This window comes from Tachysurus fulvidraco, chromosome 6 (assembly GCF_022655615.1).
Source record: "Tachysurus fulvidraco isolate hzauxx_2018 chromosome 6, HZAU_PFXX_2.0, whole genome shotgun sequence".
Taxonomy (NCBI): domain Eukaryota; kingdom Metazoa; phylum Chordata; class Actinopteri; order Siluriformes; family Bagridae; genus Tachysurus; species Tachysurus fulvidraco.
The window spans coordinates 20,205,173-20,226,009 of NC_062523.1; the positions used below are offsets into that span (position 1 = coordinate 20,205,173).

Consider the following 20,837-nt stretch of genomic DNA (forward strand, 5'->3'; position numbering starts at 1 on the left):
GATGCTGATTGGTGCGCGGCTTTGCTTTTAAGAAGCACTGGCCTCTTAAATGAAGGTGCCATTCTTCCTCTTCTTCCTCTTCCTCTTCTTCTTTAATTGAACCAGATGATCTCCACAAACTATACATGAGCAGAAGCAGGTATATATCACGAGCAGGAAAATCATTGGAGGGGTCTGTAAGGCAAGATGAATAAAAACCACAGTGAGGAAAAGTACTCCATGTAGTACCCCATGATAACCTCTAGATGGAGCCATTTCCCTTAGGTTTGTCGTGTAGAAGCGTCACCTGCACTCGTCTGAACACTTCTATTCAGTTCAGTTTTGTTTGCATAGCACGTTTATCAAATGCACAATGACTTCCTCCCTACAACACACATCCCTATTGTGATCACATATCATATTTAATTGTTAATCCTTTTAACAAAGCACTTTTTATGTATTCTTTTGGGTAAGGGTTGTATTTAGGAAATGAATATTATGAATATTATAAAATATTATGGTGGGTGACGATGGGACAGCACTTTGTAAATACTGAACACCTTTTGCATGCATATTTGCAGATATTATCTTTATTTACAGCCCATACAATTATAGCTTTTGCATGAATTTTTCATTTCATTATTAGCAGGTGTTACAGGTGTTAACATATTTGCAGGCATGCATATACAGATGTGTTTACTTTAAGCCTGCCATGAGGTCTATTTTGTTATTATATACAGCATGTACTAGAGACTGGTTTGCTGTAACGTCACATGACGTCAGCGTAATGTTGCGAATGTGGAGGGGGCGGAGCCTATCGCGACAGAGTTATTACGTCACACTGAATGACGTAGTGAAAGGGCGAGTCTGGGTTTTACACTGCAGAGAAAGCGGATCTTTTGCTCGTATAATCTGTGAAAAGTAAACAGAAAAGAATAGATGCGCGTACACTGCCACAATGGAGCGTGGTGGTGACTGAAACGTAAGTACATTTATCTGTGTTTCTGATGAAAGATGGGCATTCTTGCATCGTGTCGGTTTGGATGTAAGCTGTAAACAAACGAGCAAATATTTTCATCAGTCTTACTCGAAAGTGTGAACAGTGGGTGATTGTTGAAGGCATATCGGGTGTGAACTGAGTGTTCATGGCGACATAGTGTTTGATATTTAATGCAGTGAGCATCATTGTGCCAGAATCCTCCTGTCTCTTTTCTGTCCTCTCTCCTCATCTCCATGGTGATGTCGGTGCTTAGGGGTTTAAGGATGCTGCTGCATCGTTGCTACGTCGCTGTACTTCAGAAACAGAAAATACAAATCAGCTCTTTTGATACTGTCGGATCGATTTAAGATGACTGTTCGCTGCGTTTAAGGCCTGTCTGATGAATTTCCTGTTTCACAGAATGCTTTTTGTTTTTTGGATTCCGTTTGCTGCAGTCTGTATTTAGACAAGCGATGCTTGTTCCAGACTCTGTGTTGTTAGAAGTTCTAATTACTGTCTGATAACACCATTAAAACAAGTGAGTATGTTATGATTAGACACAAAGTAGCACTGTTGTAAACACAACTGCTTCACTGTTATGACCATTTCCTCCTTTGTGGTTTCTTGTAGCTTTAATACATAGAATTGTGTCTAACCCTTGCTGCATGGATCTGTTATTAACCAGCACATTTTGTTACTACTACCGTGGTTTAAATCTAATTTCATTATGCACAATATCAGAAAATAATATTGAACATAATGTGAAATGTTGTTAAAAATCTAGGCGTCAGTTCTCATAAAGCCATGAAGTTCATAGATGAAAATCTTGATGTTTTGTTGCTCACTAAATCCTTTGTTAAAAAGTGCTAGGTTTAAACTGCAGCACAACAGGAAATCAATCAACAAGGCAAGAGTTTTAGGCAAGGAGAAAATGGTGTTGTGGAAATGAATGAGTCTTAGACATAGTGCTGTTACAGCAAAAGAAACAGTGCTGTTACTTCTGGAAGAAACAGGAAAACAGGTCTGTATATGTAAGAGCATTATGTATGCATGAGAAGAAACACATGGGGTAAACATTCTTGTACATGTATTTATTTTTTGTACTATTCTAGTTAGACATCTAGAGACAGTTTGCACAGATATGTTGTGACAGTTACTAACTAGTTTTTGAAAGCTATGAAAAGTGGGATGTATGCACTCAAATAAATAGACTGTATGTACTCAAATTTGGATTGGTAAGAAGATAAGAAAATGCCACAGATAGTCTATAGAACCTTCCAACATTGTGAGGTAGAGTTAGTCTGATCACAGAATAGTTATTTGTGAGAAAAGCTGGATGGAATAAGAATCTGCAGTGCAGACGGTTCTGACAGTATCTCTAGAGAGGGGAGGGATGCTGTTTAACTGGGTCAGTCGGGCCCGATTTGTCCTAGCAGGGAGTCCACTTCAACCTTTGCTGTAAGACAGCAGTGATTATTAACAAGGTCTGTTATAGATATGCAACAGCAAATGTCCATATTCATAAACACAATTGTGCTGTAATTCATTGTGTGGCAGATTAACAAAGCATGGAGTATACTGTTTTACATTTATTTTTTCATTTGTTCACAATTTAGTGAGTTGCTTTTGACAGTCGTGAGTTTACAGTCATTTCAGGCATATTTTGTGAGGTATTTTTATGAGAATTTGTGGTGTGGCTTAGATTCAGGGTCTGTATGCTGATATTAAGTCATTATGCATTATTTTAAATAACACTGGCCAGCATACATACACATACAAATGAATGAAAAGGATGATTAAACACCAAGATGCATCACAAGACTGAGACCTATGGTATAGCAAGTCGAAGTATAGAAGGGCCTTTATAATTGCCACTTAATAATTGACATTGCTTTTAGGACAATAAATATCCCAATGCAGCATTTTTTTGCAACATTTTACAGTTTTCTGTACTTCATTTTTATCGTGAAACATGAGCATGATCACTTATCATTTTATCATCCATATAAAATTACTGTAAGCTAATATTCATAGCTTACTTTTTGTCATAAGATTTGCAGGATCCTTGTAATTTGATGTGTCTTGTTTGTTACTGCATGTTTGAGTTCCTCAGGGATCTAATTAAGAACTTATTCCCCCTGGTCCTGATCGAGTCATATCAAAGAGGTATTTCAGGTTCTGGTTAATGACTAGATTTCAGCAGACATGAAGGAATTGAAGAATGCCATGTTTGATCACAGGAGCTAGGCAAGAAGGTGGTCTGTGGTCACGCTGCTCTCATATTATCTGACTCAGCTTGTTTACCGAACTGAAGTGTTGGGTATCTATTTCAGTTATAATGCTGAGTTGTTTCATAAAATTCCTTCAGTATGCCATCTGCTGTTTATTGGCTTTAAAATTGCTTGACTGAGTTCAGCCCAGTTCAACATTTTGCTTCTTGGTTACAGTAATTTCTCAAATGACAAAAACAACTACAGGTTAATAGATAGAGTAGATGAATAAAGAACAGTGCTGTTACGTGAAGGGAAAAAAATGATAAATGATGCCTGACTTGGTTTACTTTGGCTTGATGCTACTTTTCTGGCCTTATATTTCAGATGGTCTATAAGCCATTGTTTTTTTTCTGTGTAGGAAATATTATTTGTGGTAGACTATCACTAGACTAAAATGGCCAGAAGTATGTGGACATCTGATCGTCACAATTGTGGGAGAGTGAAGACGGATACAAATGCAGTTCAACTCTATTAATACATGCAAAGGTAGGCAAATACAAAATGTCACACACAAACAAGGTCAAAACACAGTAGTGGCCCGAGTGAGCAAAGAAAAACCAGAATAATAATAATTGATAACAAATTGCCTGGTAAAATAAGGTGTGAGGCACAAACAGTGTTTACCGAGCATCATCACTTCATACACTTTACAGAGGATCATCTTCATCACTTATCTTCTTTTATCGTTCAGAGAATGAGTCTTTGGAACAAGTGGTCTCTTTAAGTATGCATGCAAGTGTAGGATACGTGTTATGATTTCACCACATAGTTAAACATTAAATATGGATTAGATTATTAACCAAACATGCCATGAGGAATATTTTAGTTAAAGATAATTTAGATGAGAAGGTTTAGTTCATACAGTCCCTCAGACCTACATTCCTGATCATTTTAATCAACTCACTCCGGTAGTTTCCATATCTACTATACATTTATATCTGGCCCTTCCTCTAAATGTATAGACATCACTCAGAAAGTGCATTGAAAGACAGTAACAGAGAATCTCAAGCACAAATAAAGAGAAGAAAGTTCTCTTAAACTTCCTTATTAAGCACAAATTTCAGGATGTGGTTGTAAGACATGAGTGTATCGTGAAGACGAAAGATGCAGCTGGCTTGAGGAACTCCTTGTCTTGCATTCACAACGTCACACTGCCACGGAAGGCCAATCTTTTCTGTCAAGAGAAGAGGAACGGGGAATGTAGCTGCTGTGTTAGTATATGTGCTGTGCAAAATCCAACTGAGGTAGTGAGTGTTGTACAGACGAGTCAATAAAAGTCTATATACAGCATTGTCCTGCTTGTAGACCAGAATTGTGGGAAACAGTTCCTCCTCATACTCTTTTGATGGTCTTCAGGGAGTGGAAACACTTCCCTGACTGGAACACAGAAATGTCCATTGTTTGGATGGATGGCTGAGTTCTTTCACTGCTATTCACATATGAAACGAATTATTTTAAACACTGCTGTAACAGTGGCTTAATGCTAGTATTGCTATATTAGTGAAATTGGTCTGTAGTCTGTGTCTCTTGTTTGCAATTATCAAATGAACTGGATCTTGATACAGACTAATTGGTCAATAAACATCAATAAACTTGTTCATGGTCAATACATAAAATTCTAGCAATAGTCCAAAAGAATTGATAAATGATAAACTGAAGCAGGTACTACTCTTAGCAGTCAGTGTGTTGCATGACAAATCACAGCTGTTGTGATATTCAGTATAATATTTATTATTGATATTTATGCTGTGTGCATTTATTTCTGAATCAAATAGGATAATTTTTTTGTCCTTTGTGTTCCATTTCCATATGAAGAGAGACAGATTTACAAGTGCTAAAGTATGAGCAGCCTCTGTGCTGTGTGGGAACTGAAAAAAGATGGAAAAGTCTGATTCATGACCATGAGTCACACTTCAGGAAAGAGCACTGCAGGATACAGCACAATGGATCCATGAAATATTCCATTAACATTTCTCCAAATTGAATTCTATTTTTAAAATGAATTTGGGAATAGTCAGTAGTGTTCGTTCTACATCCATCTTGATTAGTAGAAAATAACTGCTTTTTGAAAAACGTAACGTTTCTTGATCATTATTTTTCCTTCGCTAATGCATATGTTGAGGCAAAATTTAAATAATAAATTTAAAATGAGCTTTGAGCCTGTACAAGTGATGAGAGATAGCCGGCAGGATATTTAAATATAGAAGATCTGATTAGAGTTGTGATGTTTATTTTTTGTTTTTTCTCATATCAGCGGTCTTTGTGAGGATGCTGCCAATACTGCCATGTTCACTGTGGGTGAATCATGACAGTGCAGTTATTATTAAAACCCTGATTGTGATATTAGTAGCATTGTGGGCAGCACAATATAGTCAGATGGATGTCTGTGGGTTGTTGGGTGAATTTAATGCATACCATCCGATACCAGAGGAGAGCCCACTGCCTTCTGTCAAGGCTAAAATCTGTCCATTTTTATATATACGCACATAGCCTTTTCATTTGTTCTTAAAGTATTTTGTTTATTTAATGTAGATACTGCACTGAATATTGTACATTTTACACGTTTTTAGTATAAAAAAACAAAGAATTTTGTAAAGGCCTTGTTCTGTGAATGATTTGGGTTTTAATGCTACAGTATGATGAGACTAAGGAAGCATTTCAGCAAGTGTACCCAGCTTCATCTGCCAACACTGCAGGGATATGTAATCTGCAAACCTGTCTCATCATTGGTTCTGCCAGTCTCACTTTTTTTTTTTGCTTCGCTTAAATGAATGTCAACTTCCCTTGTTCTCACACCTCTTTGAACCACATCAGCTTTTAAAAAAAGGAGCTCATGATGGTGCTGAGATGTGAATGACAGAAATTTGATGTGAAGATATTTCTGAAGCTCTCAGATGTGATACCCACAAAGAAGACACAAAAAATACTGTACATAACTGCTATCTATTATTGAATATGTAACCTTTAGAATAGGGGAAGTGCAAATTGGAGGTTGTAAAGTAACCTGGTGAAGGTTATATTCATAGAATAACTTAGAATAGAACAATTTGATCAGTTCCAGAAAATACACAGGTTTTCAGACATACAGTAATGTGCATTTTCTTTCTTCTAAACAGTGACCATACATCTTAAGCATGATCTTTGTATCCTTGAATTTCTTTGTATAATTGTGAAGGGATCTAGCATTTCCAACTGCTCTCAATCCAAACATCTTTTAAGAGCTTATTCATGAGCTGTAAAATATTTCTAGATTTAGAATTTCATGATTAAAAGCCTCAATTCTTAGGAAATTTCCCTTGAGCACGAATGAATAACAGACAGGCATGTTTACCTGCTTTAAATCTTCTACTGTCCCTCATTAAGTATATCTAATGCTTTGTGCCTAATTTGTCTTGGCAAATGTTAACGGCTGTTTGATATTTATTCATATTTCTGTTCACCCTCTTCTTCTCTGTCCAGGTTTCCTTAGAAGTCCAGTGTATGGAGTAAAGTAGGCCTACACTCCTCACCTTTACAGCCTCACAGGTGTGAGGGCTCTTGTCCCCATCCATACTATCAACACTCCTCTTCCACTTAAGGCTCCAAAATCCCTGTTTTTGTTTTAATTGCTTCAACAATGGCGGGGAAAGAGCGCAGTCCTCGTCACCGGCCCTGGTCTGTGTACCGTGCAAACACATTCGATCTTGCTTCAGAAATGATAGGACTCACGTTGACAGGTAAGAAATAGACAGAGTACTATTCTTATTTGGTTGCTGAAAACTGCATTATTTATTTATTTTATTGTTTATGACTAACTCTGTAAATTATAATAATTACTCATTTGCAAGCATTCAGAGTCATTGTATTAGAAAAATCTGTGTTCAGGAAACAGTCAAGATCCTGATGAGCCGGTGTTGGAGTTCAGTCTGGGTAAGTAACAGATAGAAATTATATTTATATTATAATTAGATAGTACCACTGTAATCACCAAAAGTGTATTTGAACTAAAAAAGTGTCATCTATGAGGTGTCACCTTTTCTGTGTTATTTTTATGGATGATCAACTACTAAACACTTTTTTTTTCTTTGGGTGAATGAGGAACAGACTGCTTGGGGATGTTTTTTTCTGTGTTATATATAATTTTGCTAAGAAAAATATTTGGAAACTATCACATTATCTTATCATTCAATTAAAAATTCAAGTATTTTCCACAACCTTAATTAAAGATTCAGTAGTAAGAAACACATTTTATCAAATTTCCCATTGAATATAAGTGTAAAAAGACCAGATTATAGACATGATTTCAAAAAGGGAACAGGAAATTTTTTATATATTAATTTAATTTATTTATGGCCAAATGGTTTTGTGGTTATTAAAATGCATTTTGGATTTTTTTTCTCATTAAAAGGTTTTAGTTAACAGATCAGTCTTCTGTCAAAAAAGTGTGAATAAAAGCACTATCAGAGAGACTCTCTATATTATTTGTTTATGTAAAAACATTTAATTTCATTATTTTTAAATTTTTTAACACCACCAGTTTTTAAAGCTAAAGGCAGTTCACTTGCATGTGTTGTGCATTAAACTGGGAATGAATGAATGAATGAATGAATGAATGAATGAATGAATGAATAATTTTTTTGCCCATCCATGTTAAATTTGCATTAACACAAGACAACATGCCTTTAAGGTAATGTACAATGTGAACACAATGTTTACTTGTTTAAATAAAGCTGATAGGTAGCTTGGCTACTTGATATTGCTCTTAGGTATTAATGAGTGTGTGTTTGATGGTGTGCATCTAGGGCTTCTGGGGTTGGACAGAGTGACTGTGAATGTATGAATGAATGAATGATTTAGTCTTTTGTTCCCAGCTTGTAGTGAGTTACTGACTCCAACGTTGGAGCGTAAACCTAGTAGCTTTGTGGCAGTGAGCTGCACTACACCTCCTCAAGCGTTCTGGACGAAGCATGCTCAGACTGAGATCATAGAGGTGAGAGAGGTTCTACTTAGTAATGCTTTTACCCCTGGGTATTTATAACTGAAAATAACTGAAATGGAAACCTGAAACTTTAAAATGAATGTGGTTTGTTTCTCATTTAAGGGTACAAGCAACCCAATCTTCCTCAGTAGCATTGCTTTTTTTCAAGACTCCCTGATTACCCAGCAGACTCAAATGAAACTTTCTGTCTACGATGTCAAAGACCGTTCACAGGGCACGGTGAGAAGATCATCAATGATACCAATCATTGTTTATACAGAATATAATAATACATTCACAAGAAGTGTCTTAACATTCTAACTATTTAACAAAAAACTCTGTTTCCTCAGATGTACCTTCTTGGTTCTGCCATGTTCACAGTGAAAGAGCTACTTCAGGACAAATATCATAGACTACACCTGACATTGAGGTAGTGTGAACTCACAGGACACACTAACAGAAACATAAATCTTTAATAGTGCTTTGTTATGATGTACTGTATATATAAGGCTTAGTAAATCAAACAGAAATTTGCTAGAGAACTCGTCAATGGTGAGATTTTTCATATTTAATGATTCAGATCAGCAGAGAATGAGAAGATGGGCAACATCACTATTATCGCCTGGCAGATGGAGGAGAAGAAAGACCAGAGAGCCTCACTGGCTCGCTCAGACACAATTAATGGCAGGGTGGGTGGAGTTTATACTGTACAGTCACAGAAACACATTATGCATCTTGAAAATAAAACCACAAAATTTATTAAACTGGCTGTAAAGAAACTGACTGCAATAATAAACTATTCCAAGGTGGATAAACTATATTCATGATAACCTAAAGTAAAGTAAAGACACTGATAATTAGATGAATGTAACTACACATCACATTGTACTTTTCCATGTATTATTTTCTCTGGGTATTACAGATGGTGCTGCCTGTTGATGAGAGCCTGACTGAATCCATGGGAATGAAATCAAAATCTGCTTCACTGTGCAAAGACACACTCCTGAGAGCAGGTACGAATCTAAACATTTTCTCACTATTGGCTATTTGTTGGTCTGGCATGAAATCATAATTTTCCTACTGATATTTCTCACATTTTAGTCTTCTTAGTGCTTGTTTTTAGTAGGTATTTGGAAAAAGAAATCTCAAATTATTATTCGAACTTAGTGAGATGAGGTCGGTGATTGATATTCTGACTAAGCCTAAAGTTTTTCTACAGAATGGTTTGTATTATTAGAGCCATAAACATTAGGTTTATGTATATTTTTAAGCATTTAATGTGACTTGTTTCCATGACTCACAAACGTTATGTTTGTTAAAACATTTACACTATATATTTACGCTTTTTAATTGGTCCTTCTGGATAGACTGTATTTATCCCATGATAGTGGAAAGTTTCCTATTCAGAAAAGAGCTTAACTAAATGCTTAATAAAATATTAAGATATTGATATTGTACACATTTCTTTCCATCAAAATCTGATATTAATGAAAATATTCTTTGAATAATTGTTGTAGTATTTGGAGGTACTATATCACGGATGTACCGCTTGCCCACCACGGATGGGAACCATCTGCGTGTCCTGGAACAGATGGCAGAGAGCGTGCTGTCACTTCACATACCCAGACAGTTTGTAAAACTCCTACTGGAGGAAGATGCAGCCAGGTATTTCCCGTAGTATATAAATGTATCTCTTAATCCATGTAGTGTCATTTTTATGTTTGTACATATCATTGATATATTAACATGTTATATACTTGGTGTGAAGGGTGTGTGAGCTGGAGGAGTTGGGGGAGTTGTCTCCATGTTGGGAGAATCTAAGGAGGCAGATCATCACTCAATATCAGACCATCATCCTCACCTATCAGGAAACACTTAGTGACCTTCATGAGTACAAGGGTAGAGACTTCCATCTCCTTATAGACTTACAATATAACATGAAATAACATAAATCGTAGCTTAAACCTACCACAGTGTTTGCTGCTACCAAAATTTTATGCTGCTACACGTCTGATTCCATATACATAATGTAACTAATGATATTAAAAGAAGAACTGTCATTTTACCAGCTTTAAGGTTACTTACCTTTATATCATATACTTTTTATCTCTTCTCATCAGGTCCCTCTTTTAAATCCAGCATTCTGAAAGCAGAGAAGAGGTTGGAGTTTGTGCCGACTAATCTCCACATTCAAAGGATGAGGGTACAGGGCGAGTCAGGATATGGTACATATGCAGATATTGAATCTTTTTGATTCAGCATAGAACAATGAAATCATTTTCATCAGGATGTCATATGTTCTAAAATCGATTAATATTTTAGTGTTAGTAATTCATGTTCTTTTTGATGGTGACTTGTGTCTATGTCTCAAGTCAGTGAAAATTGCAGTGAAATTGTTGTGCCTGATAAGAATACATTTCTGACTGCTTTTGTAAAACAAGCATTCATTTTATTAACAATGTTGTCCTTTTAGATACCTTCACCTGATACCAGAAAGCCTGACTGACTGAATAACCAATGACTAATCAATATCACTACAAAAATAGCTAGCCAAGTTTTTAGTTTTAATGAACACAAGCTCCAGCTGATGTAACTTATCTCCCTACAGAACGAACCTATGACGTGGTCACAACTGGAGCCCCTGCAGCACATCATCAAGGTTTTAAGGGCAGTGGATTGAGGAAACTAATTCAGAAGTTTGAGGAGTCCAAGAAACAGTAAGTCTAAATCTGATCTTAATGATAAACTCTTAAATAAATACAGATTTTTTGATAACATAATCTCAAAAAATATGGTATGGTTTTATCTCTGAAGTAAATTTACACTTAGACTGAAACCACTGTACAATACAGCATTAGCAAATCATTGATAAATCACAGCTCACAGCTATAAACTGTGCAATATATTGTGAAAGATTTCATTTCTTCATTTATTTTTAGATTCGTTTTCACGTTACATGGTAGTCAATTGAATGGGATTACATAACCTATATTGAGTGGCTGGAGGCTTCATTGTCATTGCCATTGCTTTCCTTGGAAAATTTGCTTCGTATTGCTGTTTTTTTATTAGTTTATTTATTTGTTTGGGGCGTTTTTTTTTTGTTTGTTTATTAATGAATTTATTTTCAGTAGTAATGATTTTTACACTTCTATTTTTGTTTTCTAATCAGTGCATATGAGGATGAAGGGTGAGTTTTGGTGAAGCAGAAGTTTATGTTATTAGTCCCATTGTGTTGTATGTTTGCTCAGTGTTTAGCCACTTTTAAATTGAGTAATTGAGTACTGATTTTATTTGGGTTTGTTTTTCACCATTGAATGCTCATGTGTGTTGCACTCACTTGTGATTGTACACTAGATGACCAACAGTTATGGACACCTAACCTGATCATGTGTGCTTCTTGAAAATCACAATCCAGATTTAGTCTCTCTTTGGATTTTGGATTGTGTCTTTGTGGATTTGTGTTCGTTCGGCCACAAGCGCATCAGTGAGATCACATGCCTATTTTTGGGTGAGAAGGGCTGGGGTGCAGTCAGCATTCCATTTCCTCATAGAGGTATTAGGTGGAGTTGAGGTCAAGGCTCAGGCCATTTAAGTTCCCATGTCTTTACGAAAGCCGCTTTATGGCAACAGTTATGTGAAGGTGTCCATATACTTTTGACCATTTTTGTGGTTGTCTGTGTTTCACACACACGTCACTGAACTAGATCTGGATGGGAATAATAAGCAGATACAAGGAGAGACAGCTTAAACACAAGAACATTGAGACTAACTCTCCCAATTCCTCTCTACTCTGTTCCCTCTCTTCACAGTACTGGAGAGTCCCATCCGCATTCAGGAGTGTACCAGCCACAGGATGTGATAAGAGCAAAAGAGATCATTTCCCACATTAACACCCTGAAGACTCAAGTTAGCTACTACACAGAGCGCTTGTCACGGGCTGCCAAAGAGCGGTCCGCTAACGCACTGGAGAGAACCCTCGGCATCCTCACAGAGAAGGTCAGTCTGCCTGCTAATCAAACCTCTTTATTCCCTTTACATTGCTTAATGAGTTTTCACCTGAAGCATTTACATTTACATTTACATTTACAGCATTTGGCAGACGCCCTTATCCAGAGCGACGTACATAAGTGCTTAAATCTCTAACACTGAATACATTAATGCTGGCTCACTAGGTTACATACTTAAGATACCATGAGTTTAAAACATTTGTTCAAAGTTACAATGAAAAAAAAAGTGTCAAAGGGTTTGGGGTTTTTTTTTTTTTTTTTTTTTTTTTTTTTTAAATGCAAAGGATAAGGAAAGAAGTGCTAGTTGAAGTGCTTCCTGAATAAGTAGGTCTTCAACCGCCGCTTGAAAATAGCCAGTGACTCAGCTGTCTGGACCTCTAGGGGAAGTTCATTCCACCATCTTGGTGCCAGTACAGAGAAGAGTCTTGTAGTATACTTGCCTCTTACCCTGAGAGATGGTGGGACCAGTCGAGCAGTGCTGGTAGATCGGAGGTTGCGGGGTGCAGTGCGAGGAATGATGAGAGCTTTGAGGTAAAAGGGAGCTGGTCCATTTTTGGCTTTGTAGGCCAGCATCAGTGTTTTGAATCGGATGCGTGCAGCTACCGGAAGCCAGTGGAGGGATCGCAGCAGCGGGGTGGTATGCGAGAACTTTGGCAGGTTGAAAACAAGCCGGGCAGCTGCATTTTGGATCATTTGCAGAGGACGGATTGCGTTCATAGGTAGACCTGCCAGCAGCGCATTGCAGTAATCCAGTCTAGAAATGACAAGAGACTGAACAAGTACCTGGGCAGTCTGTGTGGACAAAAATGGCCGAATCCTTCTAATGTTGTAGAGAAGAAACCGACATGAGCGAGTCACATTTGCAACATGAGAGGAAAAGGACATTTGATTGTCCATGGTTACCCCAAGGTTGTGAGCTGTGGCTGAAGGGGAGATCATATCGTTGTGCAAGGATATAGCAAGATCATGACCTGGGGATGAATCACCTGGGATGAACAGCAGTTCAGTTTTGCTAGGATTGAGCAAGGCCATGTCTCTTGGTATCTAGCATTTATTATACTTTCATAATACATTCTTTATGTCATTCATTATTCACACTTTAACTTTTATTTTAAATCATGTTCCTTTTCTTTTTTATCATAACTTGGATGACATGCAGGACATACATGCATATTCAAATACATGCTTATTTGCATTTTTCAGTAATCATAGAATACTAAGCAGGGGTCAAAACACAGGCTGGCATAAACATACTACACAACACACAAAAGCAGGCGAAAAAAGCCAGCGTCTTAAGCAATGACAGCAACACATGAGGAACAAAGACAAAAGAAGTAAAACCCCAGCTTGGTAACGCAGACCAAAATACTTCACAAGACTACAAAAAGAGTATGCACAGGACAGGACGTAAATAAGGAAGCAATGATCAGAAAGTTGTAGAGAACTAGAACAAGAAAAGAGAAGGAGATGGTGTGGTCCACTTTGAATTAAAGCTTTCCCAGGGTACTTCAGAGTGTTAATTCCACGAAAGTGATGACAATTATTTATTTTTAAATTCTATTTTTTTAATACACTATATGTAATATAGTAGAAAATCAGCTTAATTTACCAAATGAATTATCTGGAACTGGCAACTGAAACAGGTACCAGCAAGGGTATCACATACTACTTTTTCAAATCTGTCATAGACACAATTCTCCTTTGTTTGAATATGTTTGTGTATTGTGTACTGTGCATTGCTTAACCACATTCAACATTCTTCAGTAACAGTCTCTTCTCTTTAAAAAAGTATTCACAGATTAACTGGAAGTGTTTCTCACTGTCCTCAGACAAGGCAGCTGGTGACAGTGTGTGACAACAGGCTGTTAGCCACAGCCATCCAGGCTCTGAGTGCAGCACGACCAGAGTTCATTGCCTCTAAAACCTCTCCCTCTGGGCCGGACACTGAACGTGTGGTTTTGCGTAATGACCAAAGCTCTGTACAAGCCAAGTGGAGCGGTAAAGGGAACAGAGCGTCTATGAATGTGGACTGGCATGAGGAGGAGTGGGTAAGGGGCCGCAACTGACAGAAAAATTATTAAAAAGATCGAACAGTGATTCAGATGTGCAGTAGGAAACCATTTACTCCACAACAGACTCTCATTTTTCTTCTCACTCTATCTCTACTGTAGGAGAAGGTGTGGTTGAATGTGGACAAAAGTATGGACTGTGTAATCCACTGTGTGAACAGGCTGTTAATGAGGGATCGGCTTCAGAGCGACAGTAGTGAGGACGTCTTCCTCTCTGACCAGCAGCCCAACACTAGCAAGAGAGGTAGCCATGGCAATGCCTTCTGGATCAACCCCAGTAACCCATCCTCATCATCCTCGTTGTGCACCACCTTGTCTTCATCACATCTTCTTCCTGATTCCCATTCATCATTATCATCCTCTTCATCATCTATGACTCCTGCATGTGTAACCAGTTCTCACAGATCAACCTGTATGTCCATGTATATTTAGTCTTCTTAAACCGCACTGTTCTTTCAAATACTTTCACTTTTATATCCCTTTTTTCTTGTCACTTAATTTCCGGTATTACATGCCATGTGAAAAGCTAGTTGTGATATTAGATTTTAGTCCGCCCATATACTGTAATGAAACAATGAAATCAACAGGATTGAGCAGTGTATTATATCATGAGGCCTCACTGATGGTATAATCAAATGATGTGGGACAAGTATTACACAAACACACACACACACACACACACACACACACACACACACTTAACGTCTTTCATGTCCTTAATGCCCTACTTGGTTTATGTCATGTTTCCTCCAACTACCAAGCATGGCAAACAGAGAATCTGTAACCCTTTCCTACAAAACCAAAAATCGTTAAAAACAAAAAACAAAAATAGTTAAAAAACAAAATAGTTTTTATTTGTATTTTTTAGTATTTAGTATAATATGTACTTTTTGTGTGCTTTATATATCTACTTTTGGTTTCTCCTCCAACCCGGAAATCTAATCTAGGGTTTGTTTCAATCTGTGTAATCATCTGAAGCTCAGTGGCGTGATTGTCACAGAGAGTCTGCTCTCCAACCTCTTTCCCTATAAAAAAAAAAACTTTTTTGTTGCGGATGCCAAAAATGAAACCTTACATCGATGTCTTTTTACCTTAATTCCTCTAAAGTGTTTAAAGATTTGTACCTTTAATACAAACCACCCCTTATTACATATTCTAAGAATGTTCATAGACAAACTTCCACATTTTGTTGGATTTAGTCATAGAATATCTATAATAAAATATGTTCTATCCTGCAGATGGAAGCCATAATGTCGATGGCTGCTCTCCAGGTGAGCCATGTGTGTGGATTTTGCGTGTTCAGAATAGTTTTTTCTCCATTGTATCTTTGCAGTACATCAGCACTGTTATCTGTGTGCTACTGCAGGTGAATGGAGTGATGCCCTGTATCCTCTATTGACTACACTGAATGAGTGTGTAGCCATGATGAGTGACATGGCAAAGAAGTCTATGGTGTTCGTGCTGATGCAGGACTGTGCTCCCACCATCGCTATGAGCCTGGCGTTACAGTACCGCAGAGACGTGGTCTTCTGTCAGACTGTGAGAGCATTCACACACACACACACACACACACAAACACACACCTTGATAACTACATGCACATTAAGCACTAATGAGAAACAGCAAATTGCTGCATCTGCTCTACTGCAGAAACACACCACTGGCCCTCTGTTACAGAACTACAGCTACAGACAGTACTGATTCTCATATTGAAAATAAACAACAAATATAGGTTTGGTTGAATATTTTACCATCAGTTTAAGCAGCTATTCATTTTCTGTAGGTGGTTTGTAGCTTTTCATTTAGATTAACATTACTTGTGGTTTTGTTTTAATAATACCATTAATAGCCATTTAAGGAATATGTGAACATTCTATATGTATAAACTTCAACCCAAAACTATATTAACAAATTATGATTTTTTTTTTTTGCAATGAATTTACAGTTTAATGTGTTTGCCGTCACGTAATCTAGCACAGCATGTTTAGTAACCCCAAATTTGATCTAATCTAAGATGTTCCATGCTCTGAGTGTTATAAAACCTCGTTATCATTTTTATTGCACTTTTGCAACTATTGTCTTGACCCTTGAGCTCAAGTTTTTTTTTCTGCAAAAAGCTTAATGCACATTTCAACATGAAATGCTAATTATAAAGTGTGTATATGTTAAACAAATTCAAAAATATAACATTACTAATCTGCATAGTGTGTCCGTAGTCACAGTAATCAAATAAACATGTTGGCAGAAACTTGTCTATGCAGTATATTGAAGTTTCTGTAACAACTTTTTTAAACACTCTAGAATGTCAAGTCTTCTGGGCGGGAAAACTTTTAGTTATTTAATGTATGAACATGGCTCTCTCCACAGCTAGCAGCTGTGATCTGTGGTTTCGTAGCAAAGCTGAGGAATTGTTTGTGTGATCACGGCTTCCTTAGACAACTCCATACCATCGGCTTACTGGTCCAGTTTGAGGGTCTACTTAGCACTTATGGTATGTGTGTGTGTATTTGTATTTGCATTTTCTTGCTATGTGTTACCATGATGAAACAAACAAATTTCAGTATATTATCGACAACAAATGGAGTGAAATGTAAAATGTTTGAAACGATTAAATTAATTACTTAGTATTTGGTTCATCCCCTTTTTTAATGATACTGTGCACTCCAGTTGCTTTATGACTTTGTGTAAAACCTTATGATCCATTTTAGATCACATCCATCAGGCTGTCATAAGAGATTAAGCGCAAGTTAAATTTGACCTATTGTACAAATCAGACATCATGTTCACTATAAACATTTGCTTACATTTAAATACGATTAATAGTACTTAGAAATGCTGCAGAATCTTAACTATTAATTATTCAAGATATAGAAAATATACTTGCTTAGGTTTTAAAAATTAAAAAGAAATTTGGACCCCTCTGTATGTTACATTAAAGGGGAGGAGCTGGCTATGCTTGAGGACATGAGCATAGGTGTAATGGACCTTAGGAACGTCACCTTTAAGGTCACTCAGGCAACCTCCAGCTTCGGCCCTGACATGCTACCTGTTATCACGGGGAACCGAGATGGGTTTAATGTGAGAGTACCACTGCCTGGGGCTATGTTTGACGTTTTGCCTCGGGAAATCCAAAATGGGATGCTGCTACGTGTTCAGCCAGTCCTGTTCAACATAGGAATTAACGAGCAACAGACACTCGCAGAGAAGTACGATTCTGTATATCTGATTCATTGTTAAATCATAATTCATAAGCATGAATATCACTCATCTGTATACTGGACTTTACAATGATGCTTACTTTTTCAAAAGGTTTGGTGACACCTCACTACAGGAAATAGTCAATACAGAGAGTCTGACACGACTCAACTCCTACTATGATCAGTTCAAGGAAGTGCTTCCTGAAGACTGTGAGTTTTAAACTAGTTGAAATGTTTTATTAGGTTTTGTGATGTCTTTGTAGTTGTTTCACCGAATCTCTGCTCCCCAGGTCTGCCTCGTTCCCACAGTCAGTACTGCATCCCAGAGCTACTAAAATTCCTGGCTCAGAACATGAGCTCCAGGAAGAATAAGAATGTGGACATCCTTTGGCAGGCAGCAGAGGTACAGCAATTTACAGTGACGGCTTGTGGTTTTGCTTCAGTTTGTACCTAAACCCATCCTTGTCAGATGTACAAAAGAAAAGTACTGCAATTAATAATAAATTCATTGACAACAATGTATCTGACTGATTTGTTTATTGTGTGCTCCTCTGTTTTGGAAGGTGTGCCGGCGTCTCAATGGTGTGCGGGCAACCTGCTGTAAGAGTGCAAAGGACCGCACAGCCATGTCTGTAACTTTGGAGCAGTGTCTGATCCTGCAGATGGAGCATTGCATGGCCCCACAGGTCTTAAGCCAGGCCCTGGACTGCATGCGCAGGTGAAGGTCACTCGCTTGCTCATGATATGTTCACTGTACAAAGTTTCCTTGAACAAGCCGTTAATAGATCACTTTACTTTTATGAACAAAGATAATTCAGTTATCTTTGTTTTCAGCAGGTGTAAACGTAACTATTGTGTAATCTATGTACTTTGCATTATCTGCAGTGAGGGCTGCAGGAGAGAGAATACCATGAAGAATGTGGGCAGCAGAAAGTATGCCTTCAATTCCCTTCAGCTAAAGGCCTTCCCCAAACAGTATAGACCTCCAGAAGGCACTTATGGAAAGGTGGAGACTTGATTGGGACACTCACCTATGTCCCCAACTCCTTCTGTTCTTAACCAGGCTGCTCTCCCCATCATCCTCTTTATTTTTTTTGCCACTGATACACATAGTTCACAAGATTGCATAAGACACTTCTCTCGTCTGATTCTGAGTATTATATCAAAGTTGATCATCAGGAATATTTGATCAGGAATCATGTGAATGGAAGAAAGGGACTCCATTCAAGCAACAAACACTCAGCAACTACTACAAAAATAACCCATGCAGTTCTCACCATTCTTACATTTTGTGTTTAGTCTGCACAGAACCTCAGTTTCACATCCCCACTTAACCACTGACACGGTCTTTGACATAAAAAACAAACAAACAAATAAATAAATGAAATCACAAAATGAAATGAATTGTTTTTACTATTTCTCACCAGATCTTTAACAGATTGTGCATGTTCTTAAACAGATCTTGGAGGTGTCTACATGTTGATAGACTAAATTTACAATATTATTTATGCAAATCTGCTTGTACTCCACCAGATGCAATAGGATAAATAAATGAGCATTGTTAATTTTTCTATTCATTAAATGTGCATATTATGCTGTAACTGACATTTAGCATCAGTAATTTATAGGTGTGAGTCTTATGACGTCTTATTTTATCACAAGGCTGTACAAATAATGCTTTAAATCAGCCCTTTACCTTATAAAGAGCAACAGTGTGTATTTTACGGGTTGTAGATTTCCAAGTAAAGGGCCTTTCTTATGCTGTTGCTAAGCACAGGTAATGTTTGTACAGTTAATACAGTGAAATGTTGTGAATAGATAACATAATTTTAGCTAAGTTGTGTAAGATAATTAAGACACTATTCAATCGTTGGTTGTTAATTGTTTGTACATGTGTTATGTAAATCTCTTTGGGGTTCTGCTGATATCGTCATTATTGTTATTCCGGTTTAAAGTGCATCAGATTATAATCATACTAATTTATTCTCATGACTTAGTTATAAATTATTCTGTTATTATTTTTTACAGGATAAATTAATTTTCCATATAAAAAAAAAGAATCTCTATAGACTTTAATGTACTTCTTAAGTCCTTTGTTATGCTTATAGCATGGAAAACTCAGTTTAGAGTTTAAAACAAAAAAACTCAATATGATGAACATACGTAACTTTAACTATGTAAAGACATTATGTGAATTATTGTTTGTTTTTTATTTGATGGCTATGCTTAGCAGTATAAAAATACTCATGTAACTTTTGTCATTCAGTTCTCCATTTATGCCCACACAAATACTGGATTAGCAGAAGATAATGCAGAACTCTTCATCTAAACATGTAGCTATTAAAACAAATTATACACGTTTTACTGAGTGTTATGTTTCTGATTTACAAACAGATAGAATTGCTCAGTAATAAGCTGTTCAACATTATTGGAGATTTATTATTGGGGTCTTTATTAAGTTTATTTAAATAGTTTATTTATTTATTTAGATATGGACTGATGATTTATTTAGATATGGACTGATGTCATTAGAAAGATGAAAGTATTTTTGTAAGTCTTGCATAAAAGAACTATAGTAATACAATAAGAATTACAACATTCATATATTTACATTTACAGCATTTGGCAGACACCCTTATCCAGAACGACATACAGAAGCGCTTAAGTCTCTATTATTGGATACATTAACTCTGGTTCGCTAGGTTACGATACCATGAGTCTAAGTCACTGTTCAAAGTTTTTTATTTTTTTTTTATATAAACATATATGCAACAAACAAGGAAGGAAGTGCTAGTTGAAGTGTTTCATGAATAAGTAGGTCTTCAACCATCATTTGAAGATAGCCAGTGACTCAGCTGTCTGGACATCTAGGGGAAGATCATTCCACCACCTTGGTCCCAGAACAGAAAAGAGTCTTTCATCCCATCATTTGTTAAATGCTTTTCCTACACAGTGTCACAGGGAGCCGGAGGCCATTCACAGTGAACTTGGGGAACACTTTGAATGGGGTGCCAACTCACCACACGGTAAAGTTACACAAAGTTACACACTCATTCACACAGTACAGACAATTTAGAGATACCAATCAATCAGTGTACTATTTTTAAAGAAAATGCATGTCTGGGGAGGAATCAGGAGGACCCCTGGGAAACATGTCCTATTTGTGCATACAGGTCACACATCAAACCCCAAACCTCCCAACCCTGGAGATGTGAGACAAATGTACTAACCACTAATATAACCATTATTATATATAGGGCTTGGTAATATGATGATATTAACACCATAATTAAATTGTCACTAAATAAATAGATAGATAGATAGATAGATAGATAGATAGATAGATAGATAGATAGATAGATAGATAGATAGATAG

At 37.0% G+C, this 20,837-nt stretch overlaps 1 protein-coding gene across 5 annotated transcripts; it reads left to right on the top strand.

Moving 5' to 3' along the window:
- The first annotated feature begins 820 nt into the window (after positions 1–820).
- Positions 821–19,823, top strand: inpp4aa (inositol polyphosphate-4-phosphatase type I Aa). 5 transcript variants are annotated; one of them, XM_027164820.2, is made up of 25 exons: positions 821–961; positions 3,590–3,717; positions 6,691–6,947; positions 7,096–7,140; positions 8,082–8,200; positions 8,312–8,428; positions 8,539–8,618; positions 8,769–8,877; positions 9,111–9,201; positions 9,706–9,853; positions 9,957–10,087; positions 10,309–10,413; positions 10,797–10,905; positions 11,358–11,375; positions 11,998–12,184; positions 14,025–14,243; positions 14,367–14,676; positions 15,503–15,535; positions 15,631–15,803; positions 16,632–16,755; positions 17,203–17,470; positions 17,574–17,671; positions 17,752–17,864; positions 18,025–18,179; positions 18,347–19,823. In XM_027164820.2, exons 3-25 carry the CDS (start codon positions 6,848–6,850, stop codon positions 18,477–18,479), a joined length of 2,985 nt encoding a protein of 994 aa, XP_027020621.1. In that variant the 5' UTR covers positions 821–961; positions 3,590–3,717; positions 6,691–6,847; the 3' UTR covers positions 18,480–19,823. The 5 variants fall into 5 exon arrangements, with proteins under 5 accessions (XP_027020621.1, XP_027020622.1, XP_047671255.1 ...); XM_047815296.1 differs by lacking the exon at positions 821–961 and adding an exon at positions 1,479–1,496; XM_027164821.2 differs by lacking the exon at positions 3,590–3,717.
- The last annotated feature ends 1,014 nt before the right edge of the window (positions 19,824–20,837 follow it).

What these genes read in the sequence shown, in the direction of transcription:
- inpp4aa (XM_027164820.2), top strand. Translation starts at nt 6,848, where the DNA reads ATGGCGGGGAAAGAGCGCAGTCCTCGTCACCGGCCCTGGTCTGTGTAC. An exon ending in CAGACACAATTAATGGCAGG is followed by an intron (nt 8,878 to 9,110) that starts GTGGGTGGAGTT and finishes TGGGTATTACAG; the next exon opens with ATGGTGCTGCCTGTTGATGA. An exon ending in AGACACACTCCTGAGAGCAG is followed by an intron (nt 9,202 to 9,705) that starts GTACGAATCTAA and finishes TAATTGTTGTAG; the next exon opens with TATTTGGAGGTACTATATCA.